Source organism: Neophocaena asiaeorientalis, unplaced genomic scaffold (assembly GCF_003031525.2).
Source record: "Neophocaena asiaeorientalis asiaeorientalis breed wild unplaced genomic scaffold, Neophocaena_asiaeorientalis_V1.1 scaffold332, whole genome shotgun sequence".
Classification (NCBI taxonomy): Eukaryota; Metazoa; Chordata; class Mammalia; order Artiodactyla; family Phocoenidae; genus Neophocaena; species Neophocaena asiaeorientalis.
The window spans coordinates 5,990,377-6,017,320 of NW_020173111.1; the positions used below are offsets into that span (position 1 = coordinate 5,990,377).

Sequence of the window (26,944 nt, forward strand, 5' to 3'; positions counted from 1 at the left end):
CCAAGCCTAGGCCCTGCCCCTGAGGCCCAGGCTCTGTCCCTCGGTCCTGGGCCGCGTCCCAACGCTCTTTCTTGACTTAGTTCTTTCCCACCCCGCGCTGCCAAAGGACGCCTTCAAATCCTGTTCCCCCTATTCTTCATCTTCAATAGAGATGAAAATACTTTTCTTGAAGGGTTGTTCTGAGGCGGAGAACATACATAGAACGCCTAGCACAGTGTTATTTGAAGACAGACTCCTTTTTTGGTATATACGGTTAAAATCCCATTTCTCAAGTGAGTGGTGCCTTTCAGTAATAGGGCGGAAGAGGACCTGCGGAGCCGGCCGGTCCCTTTTAAAGAGGAAATTAAGGCCAGGAAAGGGCAGGGCTCCTTGGAAGGACACTTCCCTGCCTGGAGGAGAAGCAGCTGAGCGCTGTGATTCATCAGGGCTGGCGCTCTGGGCTGGCTGTCTTTCATCTAGAATGTAACACAGTTGTCTTCCTCCTTTTTGTGGCTGCTTACATTCTGCCTGTGATTGCTGGCTAAAAATAGCCACAAATTGCAGTCTCTGTCCTTTAAGTCCTTACTCTGGGGACCCACAAGTTTTAAGAGGGGCCGAATTCCCTGTTACTGGATAAACAGGTTTTAGCTTGGTGGATCTTCACCGGGTTTTGCCAATAGAGCCCTCTCAAAGTCTAGTTTCTACTTTCTCGAACCGAAAATGAGTTTTTAAACTTTGCTTTCAGTCTTTGGGCTGCAAGATCTGTTTTTCATATTTCCCTGAAACGGAGCTGCGTGTCTGTTGCATTCATATGAGCCATAAAATAGCAGAAACCCTAAATAGGAGAAAAGCTGGGTTATTTCTATGCCTGATTACAGCTTTATATAAGTATCAGATTTGTGAATGTTTGTCCTGGCAATAAAAAGACAATTTTAAAATAGAACGGGGATAAGATTAATACATTTCCAGAATGTATGAAATGCAGAAATAATGGCTGACTCATACAAGCAGTATTTTTTACGCTAAAAAGGACTCGTTTTAATCCTCTCTCTTTTTTGTAGAACTTTTGGCAAATACAGTCTGAGCCAATTTTGAGTCACATAATCGAGGGGAAAATGTTTTATTTTTAAACCTGGAGAATAGTGGAAGCTCTGATTTCTCTAATATACAGATGACTTTGAAACAAGTGCTGCAGGGAGGAGGGGACTGCAGTGCTACAATGTGACCGGAAGGCAGGGGTTTCCTCCATCCTGACATCCTCAAAGGTTAGGAAGTTCATAGCTTCTCTCAAAACCCTTTGTAGGTCTTGTAACAATCACTTACTTATAAGTCAGTATAGGGAATTCCCTGGCGGTCCAGTGGTTAAGGCTCTGCACTTCACGGCAGGGGGCATGGGTTTGATCCCAGGTCAGGGAACTAGGATCCTGCAAGCTGTGGGGTGCAGCCAAAAAACAAAAGTCAGTATAATACCATCTGTCTTAGTATTTTGAGATCACTTACAGGGCAGGGAGAAGTTTAGAATTTTATAAATAAACCAGAACTTTCACTTAATTGCTTCAACTGAAAATCACTGAAAAAGTGATTTGGGGGTGATGATATTGTATGGCTGATTTTTTTTTTTTCCTTAATGGAGTTTATATTTTCAAACTCTGTTTCTGGGTAGAGAGGAAATAATTGGTGACAGGCATATTCATTCTACCTGGCACCTGACAGCTGGCGACAGGTACTGGAGATGGATGGTGCTTCCTGCTCTAGCAGGATCTGAAACCACGGTAGGTTTCATGCCCCAAGCCTGACTTAGGTTCATGTCATGAGCTGTGGGTTCTCTCTGTGGCCGCCATCTCCATGAAATGCTCATCTTCCCCACAGGCCGAGGAACAGGTGGGCCCCAGCGCTTTATCAAATCCTTGATTACTGTTGAACTCTGAGCTGACAGAGCTGGCTGCCTCGCAGGCATGCTTACCCCCTCTTTGCCTGGACCTGGACTCTGTCCTTCCCTGGTTGAGGGGTGGCTGGTTTGGCAGGTGACTGGGAGCCTCTCATGCAGGTGGCTGTCTCTCAGGAACCCATGGCAGGGTAGGTTCCCCCACCCACTCCTTCTCTAAAACCTGCCTGGGGGCTGTCAGAGGTTTAGCTGTCAAGATGTGGCTCCATGCTCCAGCTGACAGAGCTGGAGTTAAAAATGAATAAAATCATCCTTCAGGAAGGGATTCCATTTTGTAAAACTCAGGTCCTGAGTGAGAGGCCTTAAAAATCCCACTCTGTGCCACTCTTTCTAAGTGCTCTTCTGAGAATCAGAGAATCTAATTTCATCGGCACATGCTTTAAAAAGGGCTGCATTCATACTCTTCCCTTCCTTCTGGCTGCCAGACTGGCCTTTTTCCAGCCAGGAGTATAAAGCTGTCTGTAGAACTCTTTCAAAGGCAGTTCTGGGAATTCTCTTGTGGTCCAGTGGTTAGGACTCTGTGCTTCCCCATCCCCCTTCCGCCCCCGCCCCAGCCCAGAGTTCCATCCCTGGTCCATGAGCTAAGATCCCACAAGCAGCCGGCAGCAGAGCCAAAAAAAAAAAAAAGGCAGTCGCACTCCAGGTCACTAGCTGGCATTCCGCAAATATCAACACTGGCTTCTGGGAGTCTGTCGTTATCACCACCCATCACTCCTCCAGGGCGGCCACTGCCATTGTCTCCAAATGACTGGGCTCCCATGCTGGGGCAATTTTGCACAGGTATGTGCTATCCTTTGATTCTCAGAAATCCAGAGTGTGCCAAGTATCCCTTTATTTTTCTCTCTCCAAACTGAATTCCCTAATTCTTGCCCCAGAATGTCCCTCTGGATTGGCTGAAGGAGTCCCTGTGCACGAGATCCGGGGGCCTCCCCTCGCCCCCACCAGGTTGTGCTGTGATTCCAGGGCACCGAGGAGTCAGGACATCGCGGGGGGTCCTCTGTTTGCTGCTCGCATGTCCACACAGGGAGATGTCCCTATCCTCGGCTGCCCACCGAGGGCCTCCTTGAGCCTCCCGCCCCCAGAACATCCCATTCCTCTCTAAGGACTTCTGCTCTCCTGGGCTCCGCCTGCCGGTGCCAAACCTGAAGGTCAAGGGCCACAGACCTTGCTGCCCCTGCAGACCCCAAGGGGGACGTTCTTCTGGCCTAGAGGGTTCCCCTTCCTCCCTCTTCTTCTTCCAGGCCAGTCAGCTTCTTCCTGCAGCTCCCTCTCCCATTTTACTCCTCTTCCCATACTTGCCAAGTTCTCTCAAGGGTACAGGGGCTTTTGTCATGTTTCTGTGTCCTGACCAGACAGCTACCTCCCATGAGGCAGTGAAACTCAGAATCAGCTGACCACCACCTAGTGGGGAGAAGAGAGAGAGGGGAAAATAGAGGGAAACATGAATTAATTTCATGAAAATATTATGCAGTGGTGATGTTACATCCAAATCACTGGTACTTACCAAGTCCTGCTTTGTCGCAGGAACTGTGCCAGGTACCAGGAGTGCAGACATGAATGACACTGCTGGGTCCTTCAGGGCTCAGAGTCTGGAGGGGGAGACAGACACATTAGCTGAGACCACAAAGAGGTGTGAAAAGCAGGGAGACAGAACACGGGATGGCACAAAAGATGCTATCATCAAAAAATTCACAAACAATAAATGCTGGAGAGGGTGTGGAGAGAAGGGAGCCCTCCTATACTGTTAGTGGGAGTGTAAATTGGTACAGCCACTGTGGAGAACAGTACAGAGGTTCCTTAAAAAAACAAAAATAGAGCTACCATATGACCCAACAAACCCACTCCTGGGCATGTATCTGGAGAAAAACACGGTCTGAAAGGATGCATGCACCTCAATGTTCATTGCAGCATTGTTTACAATAGCTGTGACATGGAAGCAACCTAAATGTCCATCTACAGATGAATGGATAAAGAAGATGTGGAACATATATACAATGCAATATTACTCAGCCATAAAAAAGAATGAAATGCCATTTGCAGCAACATGGAGTTGCTAGAGACTGTCATACTGAGTGAAGTAAGTCAGACAGAGAAATATCATATGATATCACTTATATGCAGAATCTAAGAAAAAAGATACAAATGAACTTATTTACAAAAATAATTATATACATTTTAATTATAATGTATTACATATATTACATTATATATTATATAGTGTATAAAATATATTAGTACACATATATCCATGAAATAGTAAAGTTACATGTCAACATGTCTATCTGCAAGTATTCACCTGTAGACCCATGTATATGATGTGTGGGTGTGTATCTGTATATAGAGATAGAGAAGAGAGAGAGGAAATGAATCCATTTGGTACAGGTTGGGTGAGTTACTTGAAATAAACAGGTCATAAGGAGGCATGTCCCCCCACCAAAAAAAAAAAAAGAGGCTCTTGATCAAGGTTACGGAAATAGGGAGGGCTCACCTGCATGTCCAGTACGTAAAGGCAGGGATTCTTTCCCTGTTTTGCTCATTGTTACAGACCCATTTCCTAGAACAGTGCCTGGCGTGTAGGAGGCTTGCAACAAATATTTGCTGAGTGAATGGATGAGTAAGTGAGGAGGTGGTGGGAATCACTGAGAACAGTGAAGCCGAGATTCTGTGAGAGACTCTGGAAAGTATTGATACATCTGTCAAGGTTCTGGCAGAAAAGATGTGATATAGTCATACTGGGTAGTTGGAGGAACTTTTAATAAAGCAGGTATTTACAAGGGCTAGTGATAGTGAGGTGTGACACTCCCCCACCCAGGCCAGAAGGGGCAAGGGAGATACCAATTGCTGGAAGCCAGAAGGAGAGATACCGGAAGGAGAGGCCCCCTTTGAGAGGGGCTGTGACCTTCAGTCAAGGGAGTGACCTTGCAGGGAGGGAACCAGGACACTAACAGCCCAGGCTTATTCTCTTCCCTTCCTTCAGTCTCCTGTTGGGTTCCTGTTGGAGCTCCTCATTGATGAACCCACTGGAAGCTAGGGGGCAAGGGAGTCCGCTGTGACAGCCTGTACACCAGCCTCCTGGGCAGGGCAGGGTAAGGTGGAGACTGCAGGGTGTAGATCGGGACAGGCACACGAAGGCCATCTACTCACCTGCAGCGAATGAACACTCTTCCAGAGTGGCTGGACCAGGTCTTGCTGGGTCTTGGAAATCACTGAACCCTTAGCTTCCAACATTGTGTAGAAACACAAAGTTGCCGAAGGACTGAACAGACGTTCACGCTCACCACCCATTGAGTAGCTTTTCTCTTTCTTCTTTGTACTTTAGGCAAATAATCTTCCAAAAGCCATCGCAGCTGCTCACACCTTTCTACTGAAGCATCCTGATGATGAAATGATGAAGAGAAACATGGCTTATTATAAGAGCCTGCCCGATGCTGAGGACTACATTAAAGACTTGGAAACCAAGTTGTATGAGGTATAGTTGCATTTTTACACAGTGGTTATTTGCAATGCGAGCTGTCAAAGAAGCGTATCTCAGTGAACATCTATTGACATCAAAGGACTGCTAGTGATTTTTGATGACATTTAGTGAATATTATGACAATAGAAATGATTGCCTTTTTAACACCTAGTTGATCCATTTAAGAATGCAGTTTTACTTTCCATGATGATTTTAAAGCCACTTTCTTTTTAAATGCTACATTTTAGAAATATGGTCATGTGATGGTAGAATAAGATGGTAGAATAAAGACGTGTCTTGGAAATCATCTGAAAATGACCAAGAATAGGAGAAACAGAAATATAATTCTCCATTTCTGATGAAGCTAGGAAACATATATATTAATACACACACACAACTTTATATCTTAAGTTGGAAAGGAAATAGAGGCGCTAGGAGGACTGACTTGACAGATTGGAGGCTACTTAAGTCTGCATCTGCAGAGCGGAATTCTGATGAGAATGAATGAGGATAATAAGAAGAGGAAGAATCTGAGCCCTTTGAGCACTTACTGTTGTCCGGCCCTGTGGAGCTCAGGCTCTGGGGGTGTGGGTACTAGTGGAGGGTGGGCAGGGTTGAAAACCTGGGATGTGTTGAAAGTACCCATGGGAGCCGTTAGATCCTAAGGTCTGACTCCAGGGTTTCCTATCGTGGGACCAGATCTCAAGCTCACTTTTTCACTGGTGGTGACCCTCAAACATAGTGGGCGAAGTCTCTTTCCTGGAGCCCTTCAGTTTTCTAGGGAAGGATTCTCCAGCCTCATGCAGGGCTGGTGGGGTGTCCATGCTTCTCTACTGGTGTCTGAGAGCCAGTCTCGGGAGAGGGATGGGGGTCTCACAGCTGAGTCTGAGACCTTACCTGCTTCCTGGTTTTCAGCCCATGCCTCGACTCAGCTCTGCTATGCCTGCTCCCTGGCCCCTCAGCCTTTATGGGTAGAGTCTCTAGAATAGACCACCAATCTCTGGCAAGGAGTGGCTTTGGGAGGTGTGGACCTTAGGTGAGCAGGTGGGCACTGGTGGGCGAACCCAGGGTTCCAACAGCTCTTTCAGACTTTCAGCCCTGCTTTCTTTCCCATGCCTTGTGCCAGCCTCCGTGGTCCCTGGTGCCTGCAGGTGCCTACGAGTGTGTAGCTCACCTGCTCTGAGGTCCCTCCTCTCTGATAATTTGGTTTTTTGTCTTTCCAAAAGCTGTTGAAATCTCTTGTCTGCTGCTTGCTCCTTTCCAGTTCTCCCATAAAAGGACTGAAGTCTTTTTACTTTCTTTCCTGTCATTTTTGGGGTAGGGTTTGGGGAGCAGAATGCACTGTGCTTTACTGCAAGCAGCTGCACCCTTCTTGCCCTCTTTGGAGTCCTGCTGGGTGTGGCGGGCTGCCCCCTCCCCACCATCCCCACCGTGCCCAGGGGCTTCCTCTCTCTGCAGGGCTTTCTTGCTGCTGCCACGCTGCCATTTCTGCAGAGCCAGCGGCCTGGTGTTGCTGCTCTTGTACCCAATCTCCAGACAAAGCCCCTTCAGCTCTCTGCCTGTCTTGTTTCCAGGAGATGCTGCCTGCCCAGGAGGTATAAGGAGACCCACCTTCTTAACCTGAGGCCTTTAGTTGGGTGAAAATTTCAGGTCCCAGGGGTGACCCTCAAATACCCCCATACCAGAGCAACTGAAAACAAAACTACAAATGGAGAGCCCCATGCGTATTTCAAGACCTGTCTTGGCCCCTCCAATTTGGCAGGTTTCCGCATGCATCCAAGATCTCCACTTATTTCTTGTGAAACCAGGCTGCTTCCTCAGCCCTAATTATTTCTTTTACCTGCTCCAGGCAACAGTTAGCAGAAATTCCTTGACATTTCCACTATCTGGCACGCGGCTGCCCTCTCCAGGAACTTGTACTGATGTGTGGCACTCCTAGTTCATACTTCACTGTTAGGGGGAGGGGTATCTGACACTTGCTTAAGCTTTATCTTTTCCTTGAATTGATGTAAAACTTATTTACTAATTTTAAGTGTGTAATTCGATGAGTTTTGTCAAAGGTACCACCACAATCATGATGTAGAATACTTTCTTCTCCCCTAAAAAGTTCCCTCATAACCCTGTGCAGTCCAGGCTTTGCCCTACCCCCGACTCCTGGCAGCCACTGCTCTGGTTTCTGTCACTAGAGTTTTCTCTTTTTCCTTTATTCAAACTTGATTTTATTATCAAGTGCCTGTTACTTTTTTTTTTAATTAAGATAAGACACACAATACTAAACAGTGATTTGAAAATAATCTGAACGAAAGAGAGAACATGGTATATCTCTCCATCAGTTTGTGTCGTCTTTGCTTTCTTTCATCAGTGTCTTATAGTTTTCTGAGTACAGGTGTTTTACCTCTTTAGGTAGGTTTATTCCTAGGTATTTTATTCTTTTTATTGCAGTGGTGAATGGGATTGTTTCCTTAGTTTCTCTTTCTGATTTTTCATCATTAGTGTATAGGTATGCAAGAGACTTCTGTGCATTAATTTTGTATCCTGCAACTTTACCAGATTCATTGATTAGCTCTAGTAGTTTTCTGGTGGCATCTTTAGGATTCTCTATGTATAGTATCATGTCATCTGCAAAGAGTGACAGTTTTACTTCTTCTTTTCCACTTCGTATTCCTTTTATTTCTTTTTCTTCTCTGATTGCCATGGCTAGGACTTCCAAAACAATGTTGAATAATAGTGGCGAGAGTGGACATCTTGTCTTGTTCCTAATCTTAGAGGAAATGCTTTCAGTTTTTCACCATTGAGTGATGTTTGCTGTGGGTTTGTCGTATATGGCCTTTATTATGTTGAGGTAGGTTCCCTCTATGCCCACTTTCTGGAGAGTTTTTATCATAAATGGGTGTTGAATTTTGTCAAAAGCTTTTTCTGCATCTATTGAGATGATCATATGGTTTTTATTCTTCAGTTTGTAAAATGAGTTTGGGAGTGTTCTTTCCTCTGCAATATTTTGGAAGAGTTTGAGAAGGATGAGGTGTTAGCTCTTCTCTAAATGTTTGATAGAATTCACCTGTGAAGCCACCTGGTCCTGGACTTTTGTTTGTTTGAAGAGTTTTAATCACAATTTCAATTTCATTACTTGTGATTGAGTAACTTCTCCTGTTTCATTTCTAATTTTATTGATTTGAGTCCTCTCCCTCTTTTTCTTGATGAGTCTGGCTAAAGGTTTATCAATCTCATTTATCTTCTCAAAGAATCACCTTTTAGTTTTATTGATCTTTGCTATTGTTTTCTTTGTTTCTATTTCATTTATTTCTGCTCTGATCTTTATGATTTCCTTCCTTCAGCTAACTTTGGGTTTTGTTTGTTCTTCTTTCTCTAGTTCCTTTAGGTATAAGGTTAGATTGTTTATTTGAGATTTTTCATGCTTCTTAAGGTAGGATTGTATTGCTAGAAACATTCCATAGGTTTTAGATCGTTGTGTTTTCGTTGTCATTTGTCTCTAGGTATTTTTTGATTTCCTCTTTGATTTCTTCAGTGATCTCTTGGTTATTTAGTAACATACTGTTTAGCCTCCACGTGTTTGTGTTTTTTACATTTTTTCCCCTGTAATTTTTTCTAATCTCATAGCATTGTGGTTGGAAAAGATCCTTGATATGATTTCAATTTTCTTAAATTTACTGAGGCTTGATGTGTGACCCAAGATGTGATCTATCCTGGAGAATGTCCCATGTGCACTTGAGAAGAAAGTGTAATCTGCTGTTTTTGGATGGAATGTCCTATAAGTATCAAAAAAAAAAATCTATCTGGTCTATTGTGTCATTTAAAGCTTGTGTTTCCTTATTAATTTTCTCTCTGGATGATCTGCCCACTTGTGTAAGTGAGGTGTTAAAGTCCCCAACAATTATTGTGTTACTGTTGATTTCCTCTTTTATAGCTGTTAGCATTTGCCTTATGTGTTGAGGTGCTCCTATGTTGGGTGCATATATATTTATAATTGTTATATCTTATATTTATAATTGTTATATCTTCTTCTTGGATTGATCCCTTGATCATTATGTAGTGTCCTTCCTTGTCTCTTGTAACATTCTTTATTTTAAAGTCTATTTTATCTGATATGAGTATTGCTACTCCAGCTTTCTTTTGACTTCCAGTTGCATGGAATATCTTTTTCCATCCCCTCACTTTCAGTCTGTATGTGTCCTTAGGTCTGAAGTGGGTCTCTTATAGACAGCATATATATGGGTCTTGTTTTTGTATCCATTCAGCAAGCCTTTGTCTTTTGATTGGAGCATTTAATCCAGTCACATTTAAGGTAATTATCAATATGTATGTTCCTATTACCATTTTCTTAATTGTTTTGGGTTTGTTTTCATAGGGCCTTTTCTTCTCTTGTGTTTCCCACTTAGAGAAGTTCCTTTAGCATTTGTTGTAGAGCTGGTTTGGTGGTGCTGAATTCTCTTAGCTTTCACTTGTCTGTAAAACTTCTGATTTTTCCATCGAATCTGAATGAGATCCTTGCTGGGTAGAGTAATCTTGGTTGTAGGTTCTTCCCTTTCATCACTTTAAATGTATCGTGTCACTCCCTTCTGGCTTGTAGAGTTTCTGCTGAGAAATCAGCTGTTAACCTTATGGGAGTTTCCTTGAATGTTATTTGTCATTTTCACTTGCTACCTTTAATAATTTTTCTTTGTAAATTTTGTTGCTATGTGTCTTGGTGTGTTTCTCCCTGGGTTTATCCTGCCTGGGACTCTGCGCTTCCTGGACTTGGGTGGCTATTTCCTTTCCCATGTTAGGGAAGTTTTCGACTATAATCTCTTCAAACATTTTCTCAGGTCCTTTCTCTCTCTCTTCTCCTTCTGGGATCCCTATAATGTGAATGTTGTTGCGTTTAATGTTGTCCCAGAGGTCTCTTAGGCTGTCTTCATTTCTTTTCATTCTTTTTTCTTTATTCTGTTCCGCAGCAGTGAATTCCACCATTCTGTCTTCTAGGTCACTTATCCATTCTTCTGCCTCAGTTATTCCGCTATTGATTCCTTCTGGTGTATTTTTCATTTCAGTTATTGTATTGTTCATCTCTGTTTGTTTGTTCTTTAATTCTTCTAGGTTTTTGTTAAACATTTATGACATCTTGATCTTTGTCTCCATTCCTTTTCCGAGGTCCTGGGTCATCTTCACTATTATTATTCTGAATTCTTTTTCTGGAATGTTGCCTATCTCCACTTCATTTAATTGTTTTTCTGAGGTTTTATCTTGTTCCTTCATCTGGTACACAGCCCTCTGCCTTTTCATTTTGTCTGTCCTTCTGTGAATGAATGTGGTTTTCGTTCTGCAGGCTGCAGGATTGTAGTTCTTCCTTCTGCTGGCTGCCCTCTGGTGGATTGTGCCTGCTAGTTTTTGAATTAAATAAAATAAGTGTACCACTGTGAACAGGGTAGAAAAATCTAGATATAGGTAAGTTACTGATTGGTTTCCTATTTATAATTAAGAGTGAGCATGGTTTCTCCAGAGCTAATGAGAGTAGGGCTTGATGATGGTCTGATTCCTTTCAGGAGGACAGATCTCTCTCCCTTCATGTCTGGACCTTCCTTGGCTTCTCTCTGCTTTCCAGAGCCTGCTTTTTATTTGTTTGTTTGTTTTTGTGTTTTTTTAATTGAAGTATAGTGGATGTACAGTGTTTCAGGTGTATAGCAGAGTGATTCAGTTATACATAGAATATATATATATGTATTATTTTTCAGATTCTTTTCTATTATAGGTTATTACAAGCTATTGAATATAGTTCCCTGTGCTATGCAGTAGGTCCTTGTTGTTTACCTATTTTATATATAGTAGTGTGTATCTGTTAATCCCAAATTCCCAGTTTATCCCTCCCCTACCCCTTTCCCCTTTGATAACCATAAGTTTGTTTTCCTACTTTGTGAGCCTATTTCTGTTTTGTATACAAGTTCATTTGCATCATTTTTTAGATTCTACATATAAGTGATATCATATGGTATTTGTCTTTCTCTGTCTGGCTTACTTCACTTAGTATGATCATCTCTAGGTCCATCTATGTTGCTGCAAATGGCATTATTTCACTCTTTTTTATGGCTGAGTAATATTCCATCTTCTTTATCCATGCAACCTGTTGATGGACACTTAGGTTGCTTCCATGTCTTGGCTATTGTAAATAGTGCTGCTATGAACATAGGGATGCATGTATCTTTTTGAATTTAGAGTTTTCTCTGGATATATGCCCAGGAATGGGGTTGCTGGGTCATATGGTAGCTCTAGTTTTAGTTTTTTGAGGACCGTCATTACGGTTCTCCATAGTGGCTGTACAAATTTACATTCCCACCGACAGTGTAGGAGGATTCCCTTTTCTCCACATCCTCTCCATCATTTATTATTTGTAGACTTTCTGATGATTCCAGAGCCTGTTCATCCGAGCCGTGCGGGGGTACAACGGTGAGAACTGGAGGACATGCATCACGGACATGGAGCTGGCCCTTCCTGACTTCTTCAAGGCCTTTTATGAGTGTCTTGCTGCCTGTGAGGGCTCCCGGGAGATCAAGGACTTCAAGGATTTCTATCTTTCCATAGCAGGTTAGTGGTGGGTTGTGTCCTCGACATAAATGGCATAGCTGCCCCTGTGGGTTCTACATGCCTTCTAGGTACTTGAGTGGCCTCTGAGGAACTTTTGAGCTTAAATAAGAAAGGGTAACTGGGGTGGCTGACATATGTATGGATCAGCCTCTGGTTTGGCGGGAGCTTCTGGAGAAACAGTGAGTATGGTGTCTAGATACAGGCCAGCAGAGAAGGTCTGTCTAATCAACCCTACTTGATTACAGATTCCCACAGGCTTTTGGAAAAATTAAAATGGGCCCCAAAGCAACTCATGCCTCACCTTAGGGAGATAACTTTGATGATGGCAATTTTTCAGCACACATCAAGATAAAATGAAGAGTATAATGAACCTCTAATTAGTCATCACTAAGATAACTTTTGGGAAAAAAATTTTCTGACTATAAAATAATTCATGCTTATTATAGGAAGTCTAGACAACACAGGAAAGAATGAAGAAAATTGAGGACTTCCCTGGCAGTCCAGTGGTTAAGACTCTGTGCTTCCACTGCAGGGGTCGTGGGTTCGATCCCTGGTCCGGAAACTAAGATTCCCACATGCTTCACGGTGCAGCCAAAAAAAAAGAAAGAAAAACAATTGAAAACACATAAATAGCCCTAGGGTGTCTCCTTAACCAGTAGTGGGCAGCAATGCTCCAGAGAATGGGAAATGGCCAAGAGATGTCCCTAAGTGGTTTGGGAACACGGATGCTCAAACTGCACCTTGCAGGAAGGGGACCCAGGTCAGATAGGTCTGAGATTGGCCTGAGCACCGTCTGCCTCTTGGAGTCTCTGTGCCCTGTGATGGTTAATGGCTCTCAGAAACCCTGGGGTAGGCAGCTCTTTTACAGTTATTGAATCCAGGATGGTTTTCGTTTTTGTTTTTTATTTATTGATTTATTTTTGGCTGTGTTGGGTCTTCGTTTCTGTGTGAGGGCTTTCTCCAGTTGCGGTGAGCGGGGGCCACTCTTCATCGTGGTGTGCGGGCCTCTCACTATTGCGGCCTCTCTTGTTGTGGAGCACAGGCTCCAGATGCGCAGGCTCAGTAGTTGTGGCTCACGGGCCTAGTTGCTCTGCAGCATGTGGGATCTTCCCAGACCAGGGCTCCAACCTGTGTCCCCTGCATTGGCAGGCAGATTCTCAACCACTGCACCACCAGGGAAGCCCTGTTTTTGCTTTTTAATCACTGTTTTGCTCATGGATCTCTTTTTCCACAGAGTACCTTTATTTTTCTTAACAAAAACCTTTTTATTGTGGAAAATTTCAAACATATACTAAGAATAGAAGAGTGTAAAGAAACCCCATGTCACCATGATGCAGCTTCACTATTGTCAACTCAGGGTCAACTGGGTGTCATCTAATTCCCACCCACTTAACCTCTTATATTATTATTTTAAAATTTTATTTATTTATTTATTTGGCTGTGCCAGGTCTTAGTTGTGGCATGTGGGATCTTCGCTGCAGCATGCGGGATTTAGTTCCCTGACCAGGGATCGAATCCGGTGCACCTGCATCAGGAGCTCGGAGTCTTAACCACTGGACCACCAGGGAAATACCTCATGTTATTTTGAAGCAAATCCCAGATGTTGTTATCACTTCATTTGTAATGTTTCAGTAGGTACCTCCAAAAGATAAGAACTCTTTTTTTTTTCAACCACTGAACCATCACACCTAAAAGAATTTTAACAACAGTTCCTTGATCTCATCATCAAATATCCAGTGTCCCAGTCATCTCAGATGTGTCATAAATGTGTGTTCCTTAAATTTACAATTTGTTGGGTTTTTTGTGTGTTTTCTTTTTGGCCCCACTGCGCAACTTGTGGGATCTTAGTTACCCGACCAGGGATTGAACCCGGGCCCCCAGCAGTGAAAGTATGGAGTCCTAACCACTGCCAGGGAATTCCCAATTTATTGGTTTGAATCATGTTCAAAATAAGTTCCACACATTGCATTTGGTTATCTTCTTAAACTTTTATTTTGAACAAAACTTTACTATTTTAACCGTGTGTAAGTGTACAGTTCCATGGCAGTAAGTATTTTCACATTGTCGTGTAGCCATCACCACCATCCATCTCCAGAACTTTTTCATCTTCCCAAACTGAAACTCTGTACCCATTAAACACTAACTCTCCATCTTCCTCCTTCCCAGTCCCTAGCAACCACCATTTTTCTTTCTGTGTCTATGAATTTGATTACTCTGGGTACCTCATATAAGCAGAATCATACAGTATTAGTCCTCTTATGACTGGCCTATTTCACTTAGCATAATGTCCTCAAGCTTCATCCATATTCTAGCAAATTGGTTATCTTTTATTTTTTTAATTTTTAAAAAATTATTTATTTATTTATTTTTGGCTGTGTTGGGTCTTCGTTGCTTCGTGTGGGCTTTCTCTAGTTGCAGCGAGCGGGGGCTACTCTTCGTTGCAGTGCGCGGGCTTCTCATCGCAGTGGCTCCTCTTGCTGAGGAGCTTGGGCTCTAGACATGCAGGCTTCAGTAGTTGTGGCACACGGGCTCAGTTGCTCCGTGGCATGTGGGATCTTCCTGGTCCAGGGCTCAAACCCATTTCCCATGCGTTGGCAGGTGGATTCTTAACCTCTGTGCCACCAGGGAAGCCCCTGGTTATCTTTTAAATCTCTTAATCTATAAATCCTCCCACCATTTCTTTTTTCTCTCCTTGTTATTGCAGAAACTGTGTTATTTGTCCTATAGAGATTCCCACAGTCTGGATTTTGCTGGTTGTATCCCGTAGTTCTCTGTCCTCTGTATTTTTTTTTTTTTAAGCCCAATTTTTTTTTTTTTTTAACCCCTCCACACGGCTAGGGGAATCTTAGTTCCCTGACCTGGGATTGAACCCACGCCCTCAGCAGTGAAAGTGAGGAGTCCTAACCACTGAACCACCGGGGAATTCCCTCTTTCACTTTTTATTTGTATACTTTTTTCTTACAGTGAAAATCTTACATCTCTATAACGTAGAATATTTATTTATTTGCTTTTCTTACAATGAACATAATATGGTCTCAAATGTATCACACCAATATAAATATTAACAATAAAACTTCTGAGTGACATTTGTGATGTCTTTGAAGTTCTTTTAGTCCTTAGATCTGTGCCGTCCAGCATGGTAGCCACCAGCTGATCGTGGCTGCTGAACACTTGAATGGTGACTGGTCCAATCTGAGACGTGCTCTGAGTATAATGTAGATACTGGATTTTGCAGAATTAGTACAAAAAAAAGGATAATGAATATCTCATTAGTAATTTTTTATATTGATTACGTGTTGAAATGATAATATTTTGGACATTTCTGGGTTAAAAATATGTTATTAATATTAATGTCACTTGTTTCTTTTTAGTTTTTTTTTTAATGTTGCACTAGAAAATTAACAATTACATATGTGGCTCACATTGTATTTCTATTAGACTGTGCTTCCTTACACTATATCCCACTAAGAATATTCAGTTACTGTGATCTGTTCTTTTCTCTGTGTGGTACCAATTGGATATACATCTAGGTTTATTTTAGTGTGTTTTCAATCTGGAGGCTTGCTTGATTTTTCCTTTTTATTGTTTAGTTTTTTTTGAATATATAGAATATTCATCTGTTTGAGTGAAAACTATTTTAAAAAGTCACACTCAGAGAAGTCTTGCTTCCATCCACATCTCTCCTATTCATCTCACTCACCCCCAAAGGTAACCTTTCTTTAATTCGTTTCTTTGATATACCTTAGATAGATAGATATTTAGGGATTTTTTTAGTTTTATTTTAAAATACAGTTGACCCTTGAACACTGGAAAGCACCTTAACCAAATCCTCAAAAATTAATGTCACCAGGACTTCCCTGGTGGTCCAGTGGTTTAGAATCCACCTTCCACTGCAGGTGATGCGGGTTCGATCCCTGGTCAGGGAGATAAGATCCCACATGCCGCAGGGCAGCTAAGCCTGTGAAGGGCACTGACCCTCAGTGCTGTTGAAGATCCGAGTATCTTAGTTCCCCGACCAGGGATCGAACCCGGTCACCCTGCAGTGGAAGCTCGGAGTCCTAACCACTGGACTGCCAGGGAAGTCCCAACATCAATACAATACTTTTATCCAATCTACAGTCCATATTCCAATTTTGTCAATTGTCACAATAATGTCCTTTCTAGCAACTTTTTTCCCTGGTTCAAGATCTTGTCCAGGATCACATTTCCTATTTATTTGTCATATTTCTTTTTTGTTTTGGTGGCTTCAGGTCTTAGTTGTAGCACATGGGATCTTCGTTGAGGAATGCGGGATCTTTTCTTGTGGAGCGGGCTCTTTGTTGTGGCACGCGGGCTTCTCTCTAGTTGTGGCGTGAGGGTTTTCCCCTCTCTAGTTGTGGCACCCGGGCTCTAGAGCATCTAGTTGCAGCACACGGGCTCTCTCGTTGAGGTGCACGAGCTCAGTAGTTGTGGCTCACGGGCTTAGTTGCCCCGCGGCACATGAGATCTTACTTCCCCTACCAGGGATCAAACCCGCGTCCCCTGCATTGGAAGGCGGATTTTTTACCATTGGACCACCAGGGAAGTGGTGACGCTAAATTTTAAACATTTGGTTGAGGTGCTTTCCAGTTTCTCCACAATATAATTACTGTTTTTCCTTTTTAAATTAATAATTTGTGGACAGGTGCTTCCAGACTAGGACAACTTGATGTCCATCAAACTCTGCCCCCCTCCCCACCCTACCCCCACTAATTTAGCACACTGTTGAAAATTCTTGCCTGAAGCATTTTTTTCTATAAAGGTTGTGTGAATATCAAACTACTTTCCCTAGGGATTTCCCTGGTGGTCCAGTGGTTAAGACTTTGCACTTCCACTGCACTGAGCAGGGGTTTGATCCCTGATTGGGGAACTAAGATCCCACATGCTGTGCAATGCAGGCAAAAAAAAAAAAAGAAAAAGAAAAAAAAACGACTTTCCCTTTATTTATTTATTTATTTTGCGGTACGCGGGCCTCTCACTGTTGTGGCCTCTCCCGTTGCGGAGCATAGGCTCTGGACGCGCAGGCTCAGCGGCCATGGCTTACGGGCCCAGCCGCTCCGCGGCACGTGGGATCTTCCCGGACCGGGACCGTGTCCCCTGCATCGACAGGCGGACTCTCAACCACTTCGCCACCAGGGAAGCCCAACTTTCCCTTTATTTTTGTGTCTGCTTCTTTCATACAGGATAGGTACCATACGTTAAACACTATTCTATGTTATGCTTTTTTTCCACTTAACAATATATCCTAACTAGTGCGTAGAGATTGTGTCATTCTTTTTATTACTGCCAAGTGCTCCACGGAGGGTTGGGGGAGTGATGTACTCCAGTTTATTCAACTATCTGATAGATATTTGGGCTGTTCCAATCTTTTGCTATTACATCTAATACTGCAATGGGGAATTTTAGTGGGTTGTTGTTGTTTGCTAAGTATGAAAGTGTGTTTGCAAAGTCAACATCAGTGGGATTGATAGTTCAGAATAAAGGTTTACATAAATTATTTGGTATTTTAAGGTACCATTTTGCATTCCTACCAGTAACGTGGGAGAGTGCCTGTTCCTTCAGTCTTGCTAGCAAAATGTGTATCATCATGCTGGAGTCTTTCGCTTCTGGCTGAATGAAAGGAGAAAAGGGAGGGGCCAAGGGGCACCTGGAAGGTTGTTAGGGACCAGCCCCAGAAGTAGTATTCATCAGCTGTTACTGTCCACATTTCATGGCTCACTTAGTCACATGGCCCCAACCTAACTGCAAAGGAGGCTGGGAAATGTAGTCTTTGACATCTTTCTATGTGACTGTATTTAGGTATTTTTAAAATTTTATTTTATTTTATTTATTTATTTGGCTGCACCAGGTCTTAGTTGCGGCACTTGGGATCTTTAGTTGTGGCATGAGAACTCTTAGTTGCGGCATGCCTATGGGATCTAGTTCCCTGACAAGGGATCGAACCTGTGTCCCCTGCAGTGGAAGCGCAGAGTCCTAACCACTGGACCTCCAGGGAATTACCGAGAATATGTGTATTTTAACCTTTGATAAATTTTACCAAATTGTACTCCAAAACATTTGTTCCTATTTTGCTCCTACCAACAGAACATGAGAGCATGAGTCTCACTATTCTCTTCCTATCACTGGACATCATCAGATTTTAAACATTTTGCCAATGTAATAGCTTACATTATTTTAGGTAGAATTGTATTTCTTAATTTCAAATGTGGTTAAGATCTTTTCACAGTGTTTATTAGCCCTTTTTATAATTTCTATTAACATCCTTTTGGCTATTCTTATAGTGGACATTTGTCTTTTTCTTACTGATTTTAGGAAACTTTGTGCGTGAAAGATTTTAACCCTTTATCATAAGTGTTGTGAATATTTTACTTTTATCATTTATCATTTTTACCTTGATCTTTTGGGGCAGTGGGGCAGAAGCGGCATTAAGGAAATAATGGATACACTGCCTGAAAATTTGTGTGTTCTTTCAGATCATTATGTGGAAGTTCTGGAATGCAAAATACAGTGTGAAGAGAACCTCACCCCAGTCATAGGAGGATATCCAGTCGAGAAATTTGTGGCTACCATGTATCATTATTTGCAGTTTGCTTATTATAAATGTAAGTAATCATCTTCTAGGAGATCTGAGCAAGGTGCTAAGACTTAGCTTCCACATCTGCAGAGAGTACTAACCTCCTAAGATGGTTGTGAGGATTAAATGAGTTGATAGACGTGGAATGCTTAGGAAATTCACACACTGGCACATGGCAAACTCTATATAACCGTTTTTTTGGTGGTTGCTGTTGTTGTTTCGGCCACTCTGCGTGGCATGCGTGATCCTAGTTCCCCGACCAGGGATCAAACCCATGCCCCCTTGCAGTGGAGGCGCAGAGTGCTAACCAATGGACCGCCAGGCAAGTCCCTTTCTCCTTTTCTTTTTTTTTTTTTTTTTTTTTTTTTTTGCGGTACCCGGGCCTCTCACTGTTGTGGCCTCTCCGTTGCGGAGCACAGGCTCCGGACGCGCAGGCTCAGCGGCCATGGCTCACGGGCCCAGCCGCTCTGCGGCATGTGGGATCTTCCCGGACCGGGGCACGAACCCGTGTCCCCTGGATCGGCAGGTGGACGCTCAACCACTGCGCCACCAGGGAAGCCCCTCTTTTTTAAAAAAATATCATTATTTCCCTTCTTCCACATCATTGGCTTTACTTTTCAGACTCTTAGAATGTCATTGCAGTTGGTCCTGCCTTGGCCTGAAATTGGAGCTTATCAATCAGAACCTTCCAAGTGGACAAAGGGGACACATGGGAGAAAGAAAGGAACTTGGAGTTCAGACTTCAGAGCCTGAATTTCCTGGCTTTCCCCCTCTCTCTGTAGCCAAGATTGCTGGGTGCCACTCGCGTGAGCAGCGTGTACCTTGGCAGTCGGTGACAAGCATGGGAAGTTACTAGGGTCATTTACCCCAGCAACAACTCTACCCTCCTGATGAAATGTCTGGGTCTGCTGGCAGGTGTCTGGCTAGCTTCCCCAAGGCTGCCCTTCAAACTCAGGGGCGGCTGGTCTTGGGGACTCAGGGATGTCCTGGAGGAGTGCCAGGTGACCTTGTCTTCCACAGCCCCCCTTCCCCGCTGTGTCCATCCTGTTCTTTGTTGGGTTCCCTCTGCTTCAGCAGCCACCTAACCCGCCTACCTTTTAATCCCATCTCATCTCTCCAGGACACACTGAAAGCCTTGCCTGCTGAAGGTTAAAAAAGGGAAAAAAAGAAAAGAAAAATATTTTCCTTCTCTCCCTCTCTCTTTTTAGTTTTTAAATTAAAAATATTTAAACTTTTGCCATTAATCAAGATGGCTTCTTTGTTCCTGAAAATTCTCTGATGCTGACATTTATACCATGTTTTTCTGAGGAAGGTTAACTGGCCTCTCTCAGCAGTGAACCTGATCTTAGAGCGGCCTGAACCTCATCTAAGGATGCAATGAAATGTACTGAAATGTCCCTTGGTTGGGACATTTCTGAGATCAAGAGGAGGTTGAGGTGTGTGTTTAACAGGTGTCCTTCCCAGAAGTCCCCTTTCATGGAGGGAAGGATGAGATTTTATTTGCTACTGTCACCCCAGCGTGAGCTGTCTGGTAAAGGATTATTTAGCGTAGAGGACAAGAGTCTAGTTCTATATAATGTGTGAACATGCTTTCCTATGAGGCAGCACTGAGCTCACAGCATGACGCCAGCAAATATTTATTGACCACATTCTGGTGTGGAGGGGACAGTTTTCCACCAGGCAGTGTCTTTGCTTATGAAGAGCCCTCTTTTCTAATATAAATAGCTGATTTAATGTAAGTGCTTTTTTTCAAAAAGGCTTATAAGAGAAGCTTATTGCAGTGAACCAAACATCTCAGAGACGTACAGAGAAACATCAAAAGCAAACAACGCGGGCTTCCCTGGTGGCGCAGTGGTTGGGAGTCTGCCTGCCGATGCAGGAGGACGCGGGTTCGTGCCCCGGTCCGGGAGGATCCCGCGTGCCGTGGAGTGGCTGGGCCCGTGGGCTGTGGCCGCTGGGCCTGCGCGTCTGGAGCCTGTGCTCCGCGGCGGGAGAGGCCGCGGTGGTGAGAGGCCCGCGTACCGCAGAAAAAAAGCAAACAACCGATCTCCATCCCCCTCCCTGCTCTCCCCCAACCCCAGTGTTAACTGTTGGCTTCTATTCAGCCACACTTGGAAGGACCCTGTTTTAATGAGAATTATGAAAAAATTATGTACATGTTTTATTTAACTTCTGGAAATTTAAAAACATATATCAGGGGCTTCCCTGGTGGCGCCGTGGTTAAGAATCTGCCTGCCAATGCAGGGGACATGGGTTCAGGCCCTGGTCTGGGAAGATCCCCGGAGCAACTAAGCCTGGGCACCACAACTACTGAGCCTGCGCTCTAGAGCCCCCGAGCCACGACTACAGAACCTGCGTGCCACAACTACTGAAGCCCACGTGCCTAGAGCCCGTGCTCTGCAACAAGAGAAGCCACTGCAATGATAAGCCCGCGCACCTCAATGAAAAGTAGCCCCCGGTTGACCGCAAGTAGAAAAAGCATGTGTGCAGCAGCGAAGATCCAACACAGCCAAAAAAAAAAAAAGAAAGAAAAAAGAAAAACCAAGGTAATTAATAAAAACAACAACATATGTTGGAGAGGTTGGTATAATGATCTCTAGGGTGCCCATCACCCAGTTTCAACTTTTATCAACACATTGCTGATCTTGGATTCAGTTTACAGATGTTCTGTTGGAAGAAAATATAGCCCGTGTTTTTCTTTCATTTTCATGAGAAGCTGTGCTGACACTTCACTAAACTACCCCGTGAATGGACATTGAAACATGGATCTTCCAGCCACTAAGTAGGCTTGGTTCAGTGGGAACACGCGAGGACACTGGAGTTTAGAGGTGTTCTGGACACTTCCAGGCCCTGGAAGCTCACTGGTCAATCCTCTGAAATCCTGACTAACTCTAAAAACCAACCAGAATATCAGAAAATGTGGCAAAGACATAATGGATAAAACACCAAAACTTTCAGCTTTTCTTGCTGCTCCCCAAGAAATCTTTGCTTTCTGGATTACAGGTAAATAGTGTGAGTAAAATTTACGTCTTGAAATTGGCCTCTTGAATCCTCTTGGCCCTGTTTTGAATTCTTTTTCAATCACCTACCCCAGGACGTTTCTTGAGGACAGGTGTCATTTCCAACCCCACAGGCCTTGTGACTAGAAGTGCCCATCAGCAGTGATTTAAAGTTGTTGTTATGGGAAACGGCCACAAGGCGGCAGCATTTCTTCATGCCCAACTTAGATACTTGGGTAACCGGAACCTTAGGAAAATCATGTTCCTGGGTTGTCAAGGAGGGCGTAATGTGCCAGAAGAAAGGCCCAAGAGCTTGTGTCTCATTCCTTCTTCCCCCTTACCCTTCACCCCACAGAGAAATCGCAGCCCCAGCAAAACCGCTGCACTGAGGGCGCTGTCGTCCCTGGGTGGGGCGATTCTAAGGAAGGAGGATGGAGGTGGGAACCTCCCCACCAGGAGACGTGGAGACCAGGTGACTTTTCAGAGCTTCTCCAGGCCAGAGGTCCACCCTTTCTTGGGTGCACTAGGCTTGGCTTAGCTTTGGAAGGGCCCACCTGGATCTGGAAATGGCAGTCTCATCCAGAGGGGACCCGGCACTACAGGTCCAAGGGGGGCTCATTTGATGGCATATCCTCCCCAGCTCCCTCAGCCCCACGAGAGTGCAGCCTTGGGACCCAAGCCTCCTTAGGCTTCAGGGATGTGACCCCAGCCCCAGTTACCAAGCCCTGAGGGAAATATGGCAGGTACTACTGTTTTTTAATTGAATTTTTCTTTTATATGGACTATAGTTGATTTACAATGTTGTGTTTGTTTTAGGTGTACAGCAGCTTGATTCAGTTATACAGACATATAGAGCTATTCTTTTTTGGATCTTTTTCCCATATAGGTTATTACAGAGTGTTAAGTAGAGTTCCCTGTGCTACATAGTAGGTCCTTCTTGATTATCTGTTTTATATATATGAGGGTGTATCTGTTCATCACAACTTTCTAATTCATCTCTACCCCCCCCAATTTCCCCTTTGGGAATCATAAGTTTGTTTTCTAAGTCTGTGAGTGTCTTTCTGTTTTATAAATTAGTTCATTTGTATCAATTTTTAGATTCCAACTGTAAGTGATATGATATTTGTCGTTTTCAGTCTGACTTACCTCACTTGGTATGATCATCTCTAGGTCCATCCATGTTGCTGCCAACGGCATCATTTCATTCTTTTTTATGGCTGAGTAATATTCCATTGTATAAACGTACCACATCTTCCTTTTCCATTTGTCTGTTGATGGACATTGTGGTGGCTTCCATGTCTTGGCTGTTGTAAATAGTGGTGCAGTGAACGTTGGGGTTCCTGGGTTTTTTTCGAATTCTGGTTTTCTCCAGATGTACACCCGGGAGTGGGATGGCCGGATCATATGCTAGCTCTGTTTTTAGTTTTTTAAGGAACCTCCACACCGTTCACTGTAGTGGCTGTTCCCAATTTATATTCCCACCAACAGCATAGGAGGATTCCCTTTTCTCCACGCCGTCTCCACATTTATTGTTTGTAGATGTTTCGATGATAGCCATTCTGAATGGTGCGAGGTGATACCTCGTTGTAGTTCTGATTTGCATTTCTCAAATAATAATGATGTGGAGCATCTTTTTTAAAAATATTTATTTATTTATTTTATTTTTGGCTGTGTTGGATCTTAGTTGCAGCATGCGGGCTCTTTGTTGCGGTGTGTGGGCTTCTCCCTAGTTGTGGCAGTGTGGGCTCCAGAGTGTGTGGGCTCTGTAGTTGTGGCTCAGGGGCTTAGTTGCCCCGCGGCATGTGGGATCTTAGTTCCCCGACTGGGGATTGAACCTGCGTCCCCTTAATTGGAAGGCAGATTCTTTTTTTAAAAATAAATTTATTTATTTTAAATTTTTGTCTGCGTTGGGTCTTTGTTGCTGCGCATGGGCTTTCTCTACTAGTGGCGAGCGGGGGCTACTCTTCGTTGTGGTGTGCGGGCTTCTCATTGCAATGGCTTCTCTTGTTGCAGAGCACGGGCTCTAGGTGCACGGGCTTCAGCAGTTGTGGTGCGGGGGCTGTAGAGTGCAGGCTCGGTAGTTGTGGCACATGGGCTTAGTTGCTCTGCAGCATGTGGGATCTTCCCAGACCAGGGCTCGAACCCATGTCCCCTGCATTGGCAGGCAGACTCTTAACCACTGCGCCACTAGGGAAGTCCTGGAAGGTGGATTCTTAACTACTGGACCAACAGGGAAGTCCCAGCGATGTGGAGCATCTTTTCCAGTGCTTCTTTTTTATTTTTAAAAAGTGTGAGTGAAATTTACCTCTTGAAATTGGTTTCTTGAAAGTCGGCCTTGTTTTGAAATCTTTTTCAATCACCCCAGGACATTTCTTGAGGACGGGTGTCATTTCCAACCCCACAGGCCTTGTGACTCGGAAGTGCCCATAAACAGCGGTTTTACAGTTGTTGTTATGGGAAACTGCCACAAGGCGGCAGCATTTCTTCATGCCCAACTTGGATACTCGGGCAGTCAGAGCCTTAGGAAAGTCGTGTTCCTGGGTTGTCAAGGAGAGCGGAGTGTGCCAGAAGAAAGGCCCAAGGGCTTGTGTCTCGTTCCTTCTTCCCCCTTACCCTTCACCCCACGGAGAAATCGCAGCCCCAGCAAAACCGCTGCACTGAGGGCGCTGTCGTCCCTGGGTGGGGCGATTCTAAGGAAGGAGGATGGAGGTGGGAACCTCCCCACCAGGAGACGTGGAGACCAGGTGACTTTTCAAAACTCTTCCAGCCCAGAGGGTGGACCCCTTTTTGGGTGAACTAGGCTTGGTTTAGCATTTGAAGGGCCTGCCTGGATCTGGAGATTATGGTTCCCATGCAGAGGGGACCAGGCACTGCAGGTCCAAGGAGGGCTCATTTGCTGGCATGTCCTCACCAGCTCCCTCAGCTTCAGGACAGTCCAGCCTTGGGACCCAAGCCTGCTTAGGTTCCAGGGCTGTGACACCAGCCCAGGTCTCCAAGGCCTGAGGGGAATATAGGTATTTCTGCATAGGTCTCTGCCTAAAGAGGAACTTCTTCTGTTTTCCAAACTGGCCTCCACGTTCCCATGGATACCCTATCTATGACCTTTTCACCCTGGGAAGATTTCTTTTGTCTTTGCAGGTATTCCGAAGGAGGGTCTGTGGAGAAGGGGCTTGTTGGTGATCTTTCTCTTTTTGAAGGTGTTATGAAATGGAGGGTGGGTCGGGAGAGGTTGGCTGATTTCCTGTTGTTGTTTCCTTTGCCTTCAGTGAACGACTTGAAGAACGCAGCCCCCTGTGCAGTCAGCTACCTGCTCTTTGACCAGGACGATAAGGTCATGCAGCAGAACCTGGTGTATTATCAGTACCACAGGGACAAGTGGGGGCTCTTGGAGGAGCATTTCCAGCCCAGACCAGTACGTGCCAGTGCACCAGCCATCGCGTTTCCTGTTCTCTTCTTCATCCCACTTTCAGGAAGCAGCTTTGCATCTTAAGAGACAGGTTATTTCAGAAATGAAGGGAAACTCAGGTTTTTTTGTAGCTTTTTTATCTTTTAACATTTTACATCTTTGTTCTCACTTCTAAATCAGTAAGCACTCTACAAATTTTAAACATTACAGAAATGATTCACTTAGGAATTGAGACTGCTGCTTTTTTTTTTTTTTGCGGTACGCGGGCCTCTCACTGCTGTGGCCTCTCCCGTTGCGGAGCACAGGCTCCGGACGCGCAGGCTCAGCGGCCATGGCTCACAGGCCCAGCCGCTCCGCGGCATGTGGGATCTTCCCAGACCGGGGCAGGAACCCGTGTCCCCTGCATCAGCAGACGGACTCTCAACCACTGTGCCATCAGGGAAACCTGAGACTGCTTCTTAATCCCATATTTTCTCTTTCTTATCCTGCCCTATAGCTATGCATTTACTGTATATGCAGCATGTAACTATCAATTTTTACAAAAATGGGATCTTACCTACTGTTTTGCAACTTGCTTTGTCTTTCTAACAATTTCATCATGAACACTTCCCATGTCGCACCCATACCACCTACTTTTTTTTTTTTTTTAACAGCTCCATGGCAGGCTTGTTTATGGATGAATATCATTTAATTCCCTTGATGGATGCACTCAGCTTTGCATGTGTTCAGGGAAACCTATGGATTATATATCACTTTCAGAAGATCTTTTCTAATTTGCCCTTAACTTGTATTTTCATTGAGATTTGTGCGTGCTGTCCTGGTTTGCCATACATACATCTTCCTTCAACTTCACTGTCCAGCCAACACACACACACACACACACACACACACACACACACACACACACACGCCTACTAGTCCAGCCAACACACACACACACACACACACACACACACACACACACACACTTTCATTCACTCAGGATTGGCTACTCTTTTTTTCAAATTGAGATATAATTCATATACTGTCAAATTCATGCTTTCAAAGTGCACAATTCAGTGGTCTTAGTATAGTCACAGAGCTGTGCGACCGTTACCACTATTTAATTTTAAACATTTTCATCACCCCCCAAAGAAAGCTCATACCCTTTCCCCGCCTGCCACCAGCCCAGTTCTCCCCTTAAAAGGTTGGTCATATAAACTGTTCTCTGTTTGTGTCTGAACAGGAAGCAGTTCAGTTCTTCAACGTGACGACACTCCAGAAAGAGCTGCATGACTTTGCTAAGGAAAACATAATGGATGATGATGAGGTAAGTTTTCCTGTTTAGCACACGTCTGGCTAAGAGAAAATATTACTCACAGCTTTGTTAAAAATCATTGGAAGGCCGAGTCGCCCCTGAAAGGAGAAACAGAAGGGGCCTTGGGAAACAGAGTTTCTGTGGGCGTTTTTATGTGTCAGAGCACTGGCCTGGGCAAGAAGGGTTTTCTAGGAAACCCAGGCTGAAGCACCACGTTTCCTGACAGAGTACAGAGCCATCCTCCAGGAACCCATCCCAGGAGCCATCCAAGCATCTTTTTTTTTTTCTTTTCCTGCACCGTGTGGCATCAAGCATCATTTTTTAACATTATAAAAACACACTGAATTTTAGCACTCTGAAGACACTGGGAAGCCCACATTCCAATTTTTCTGTCAGTTTGTTTTGTTTTGTTTTCTGTATATTAGGCATTTTATCCTTCTCTGGGGTCGCTTGAAATTCCTGATTAAGTCTTACTTAGCTGACTTCTTTATTGACGGTGGAGACTCTGCTGGTTATGGAGCCGTCATTCTGTGGTGGGGCAGCCTAGTCACAGAAAGGCCATCATTAGGGGTAGCGTTTAGAGAGATGCGTTTGGAACAAACCATCAAACTCTTTCTAAGACAGCTGTGGACTTGCCAGCCATCGGAGCTGGGAGAGAGCTGCGGGTTTGTTCTCGTCTGACCCCTCACTTTACAG

General features: G+C 44.1%; 1 protein-coding gene across 1 annotated transcript in view; it reads left to right on the top strand.

Annotated features, from left to right (window-relative positions):
- Positions 1 to 26,944, top strand: part of CRTAP (cartilage associated protein) — a 34,105-nt gene that overhangs the window by 1,277 nt on the left and 5,884 nt on the right. Inside the window, exons 2-6 of the mRNA XM_024743515.1 lie at positions 5,244 to 5,393; positions 11,783 to 11,954; positions 18,446 to 18,574; positions 24,812 to 24,957; positions 26,177 to 26,260. Of these exons, the coding sequence (XP_024599283.1) occupies positions 5,244 to 5,393; positions 11,783 to 11,954; positions 18,446 to 18,574; positions 24,812 to 24,957; positions 26,177 to 26,260 (681 nt within the window). The remainder of the gene's footprint in view (positions 1 to 5,243; positions 5,394 to 11,782; positions 11,955 to 18,445; positions 18,575 to 24,811; positions 24,958 to 26,176; positions 26,261 to 26,944) is intronic.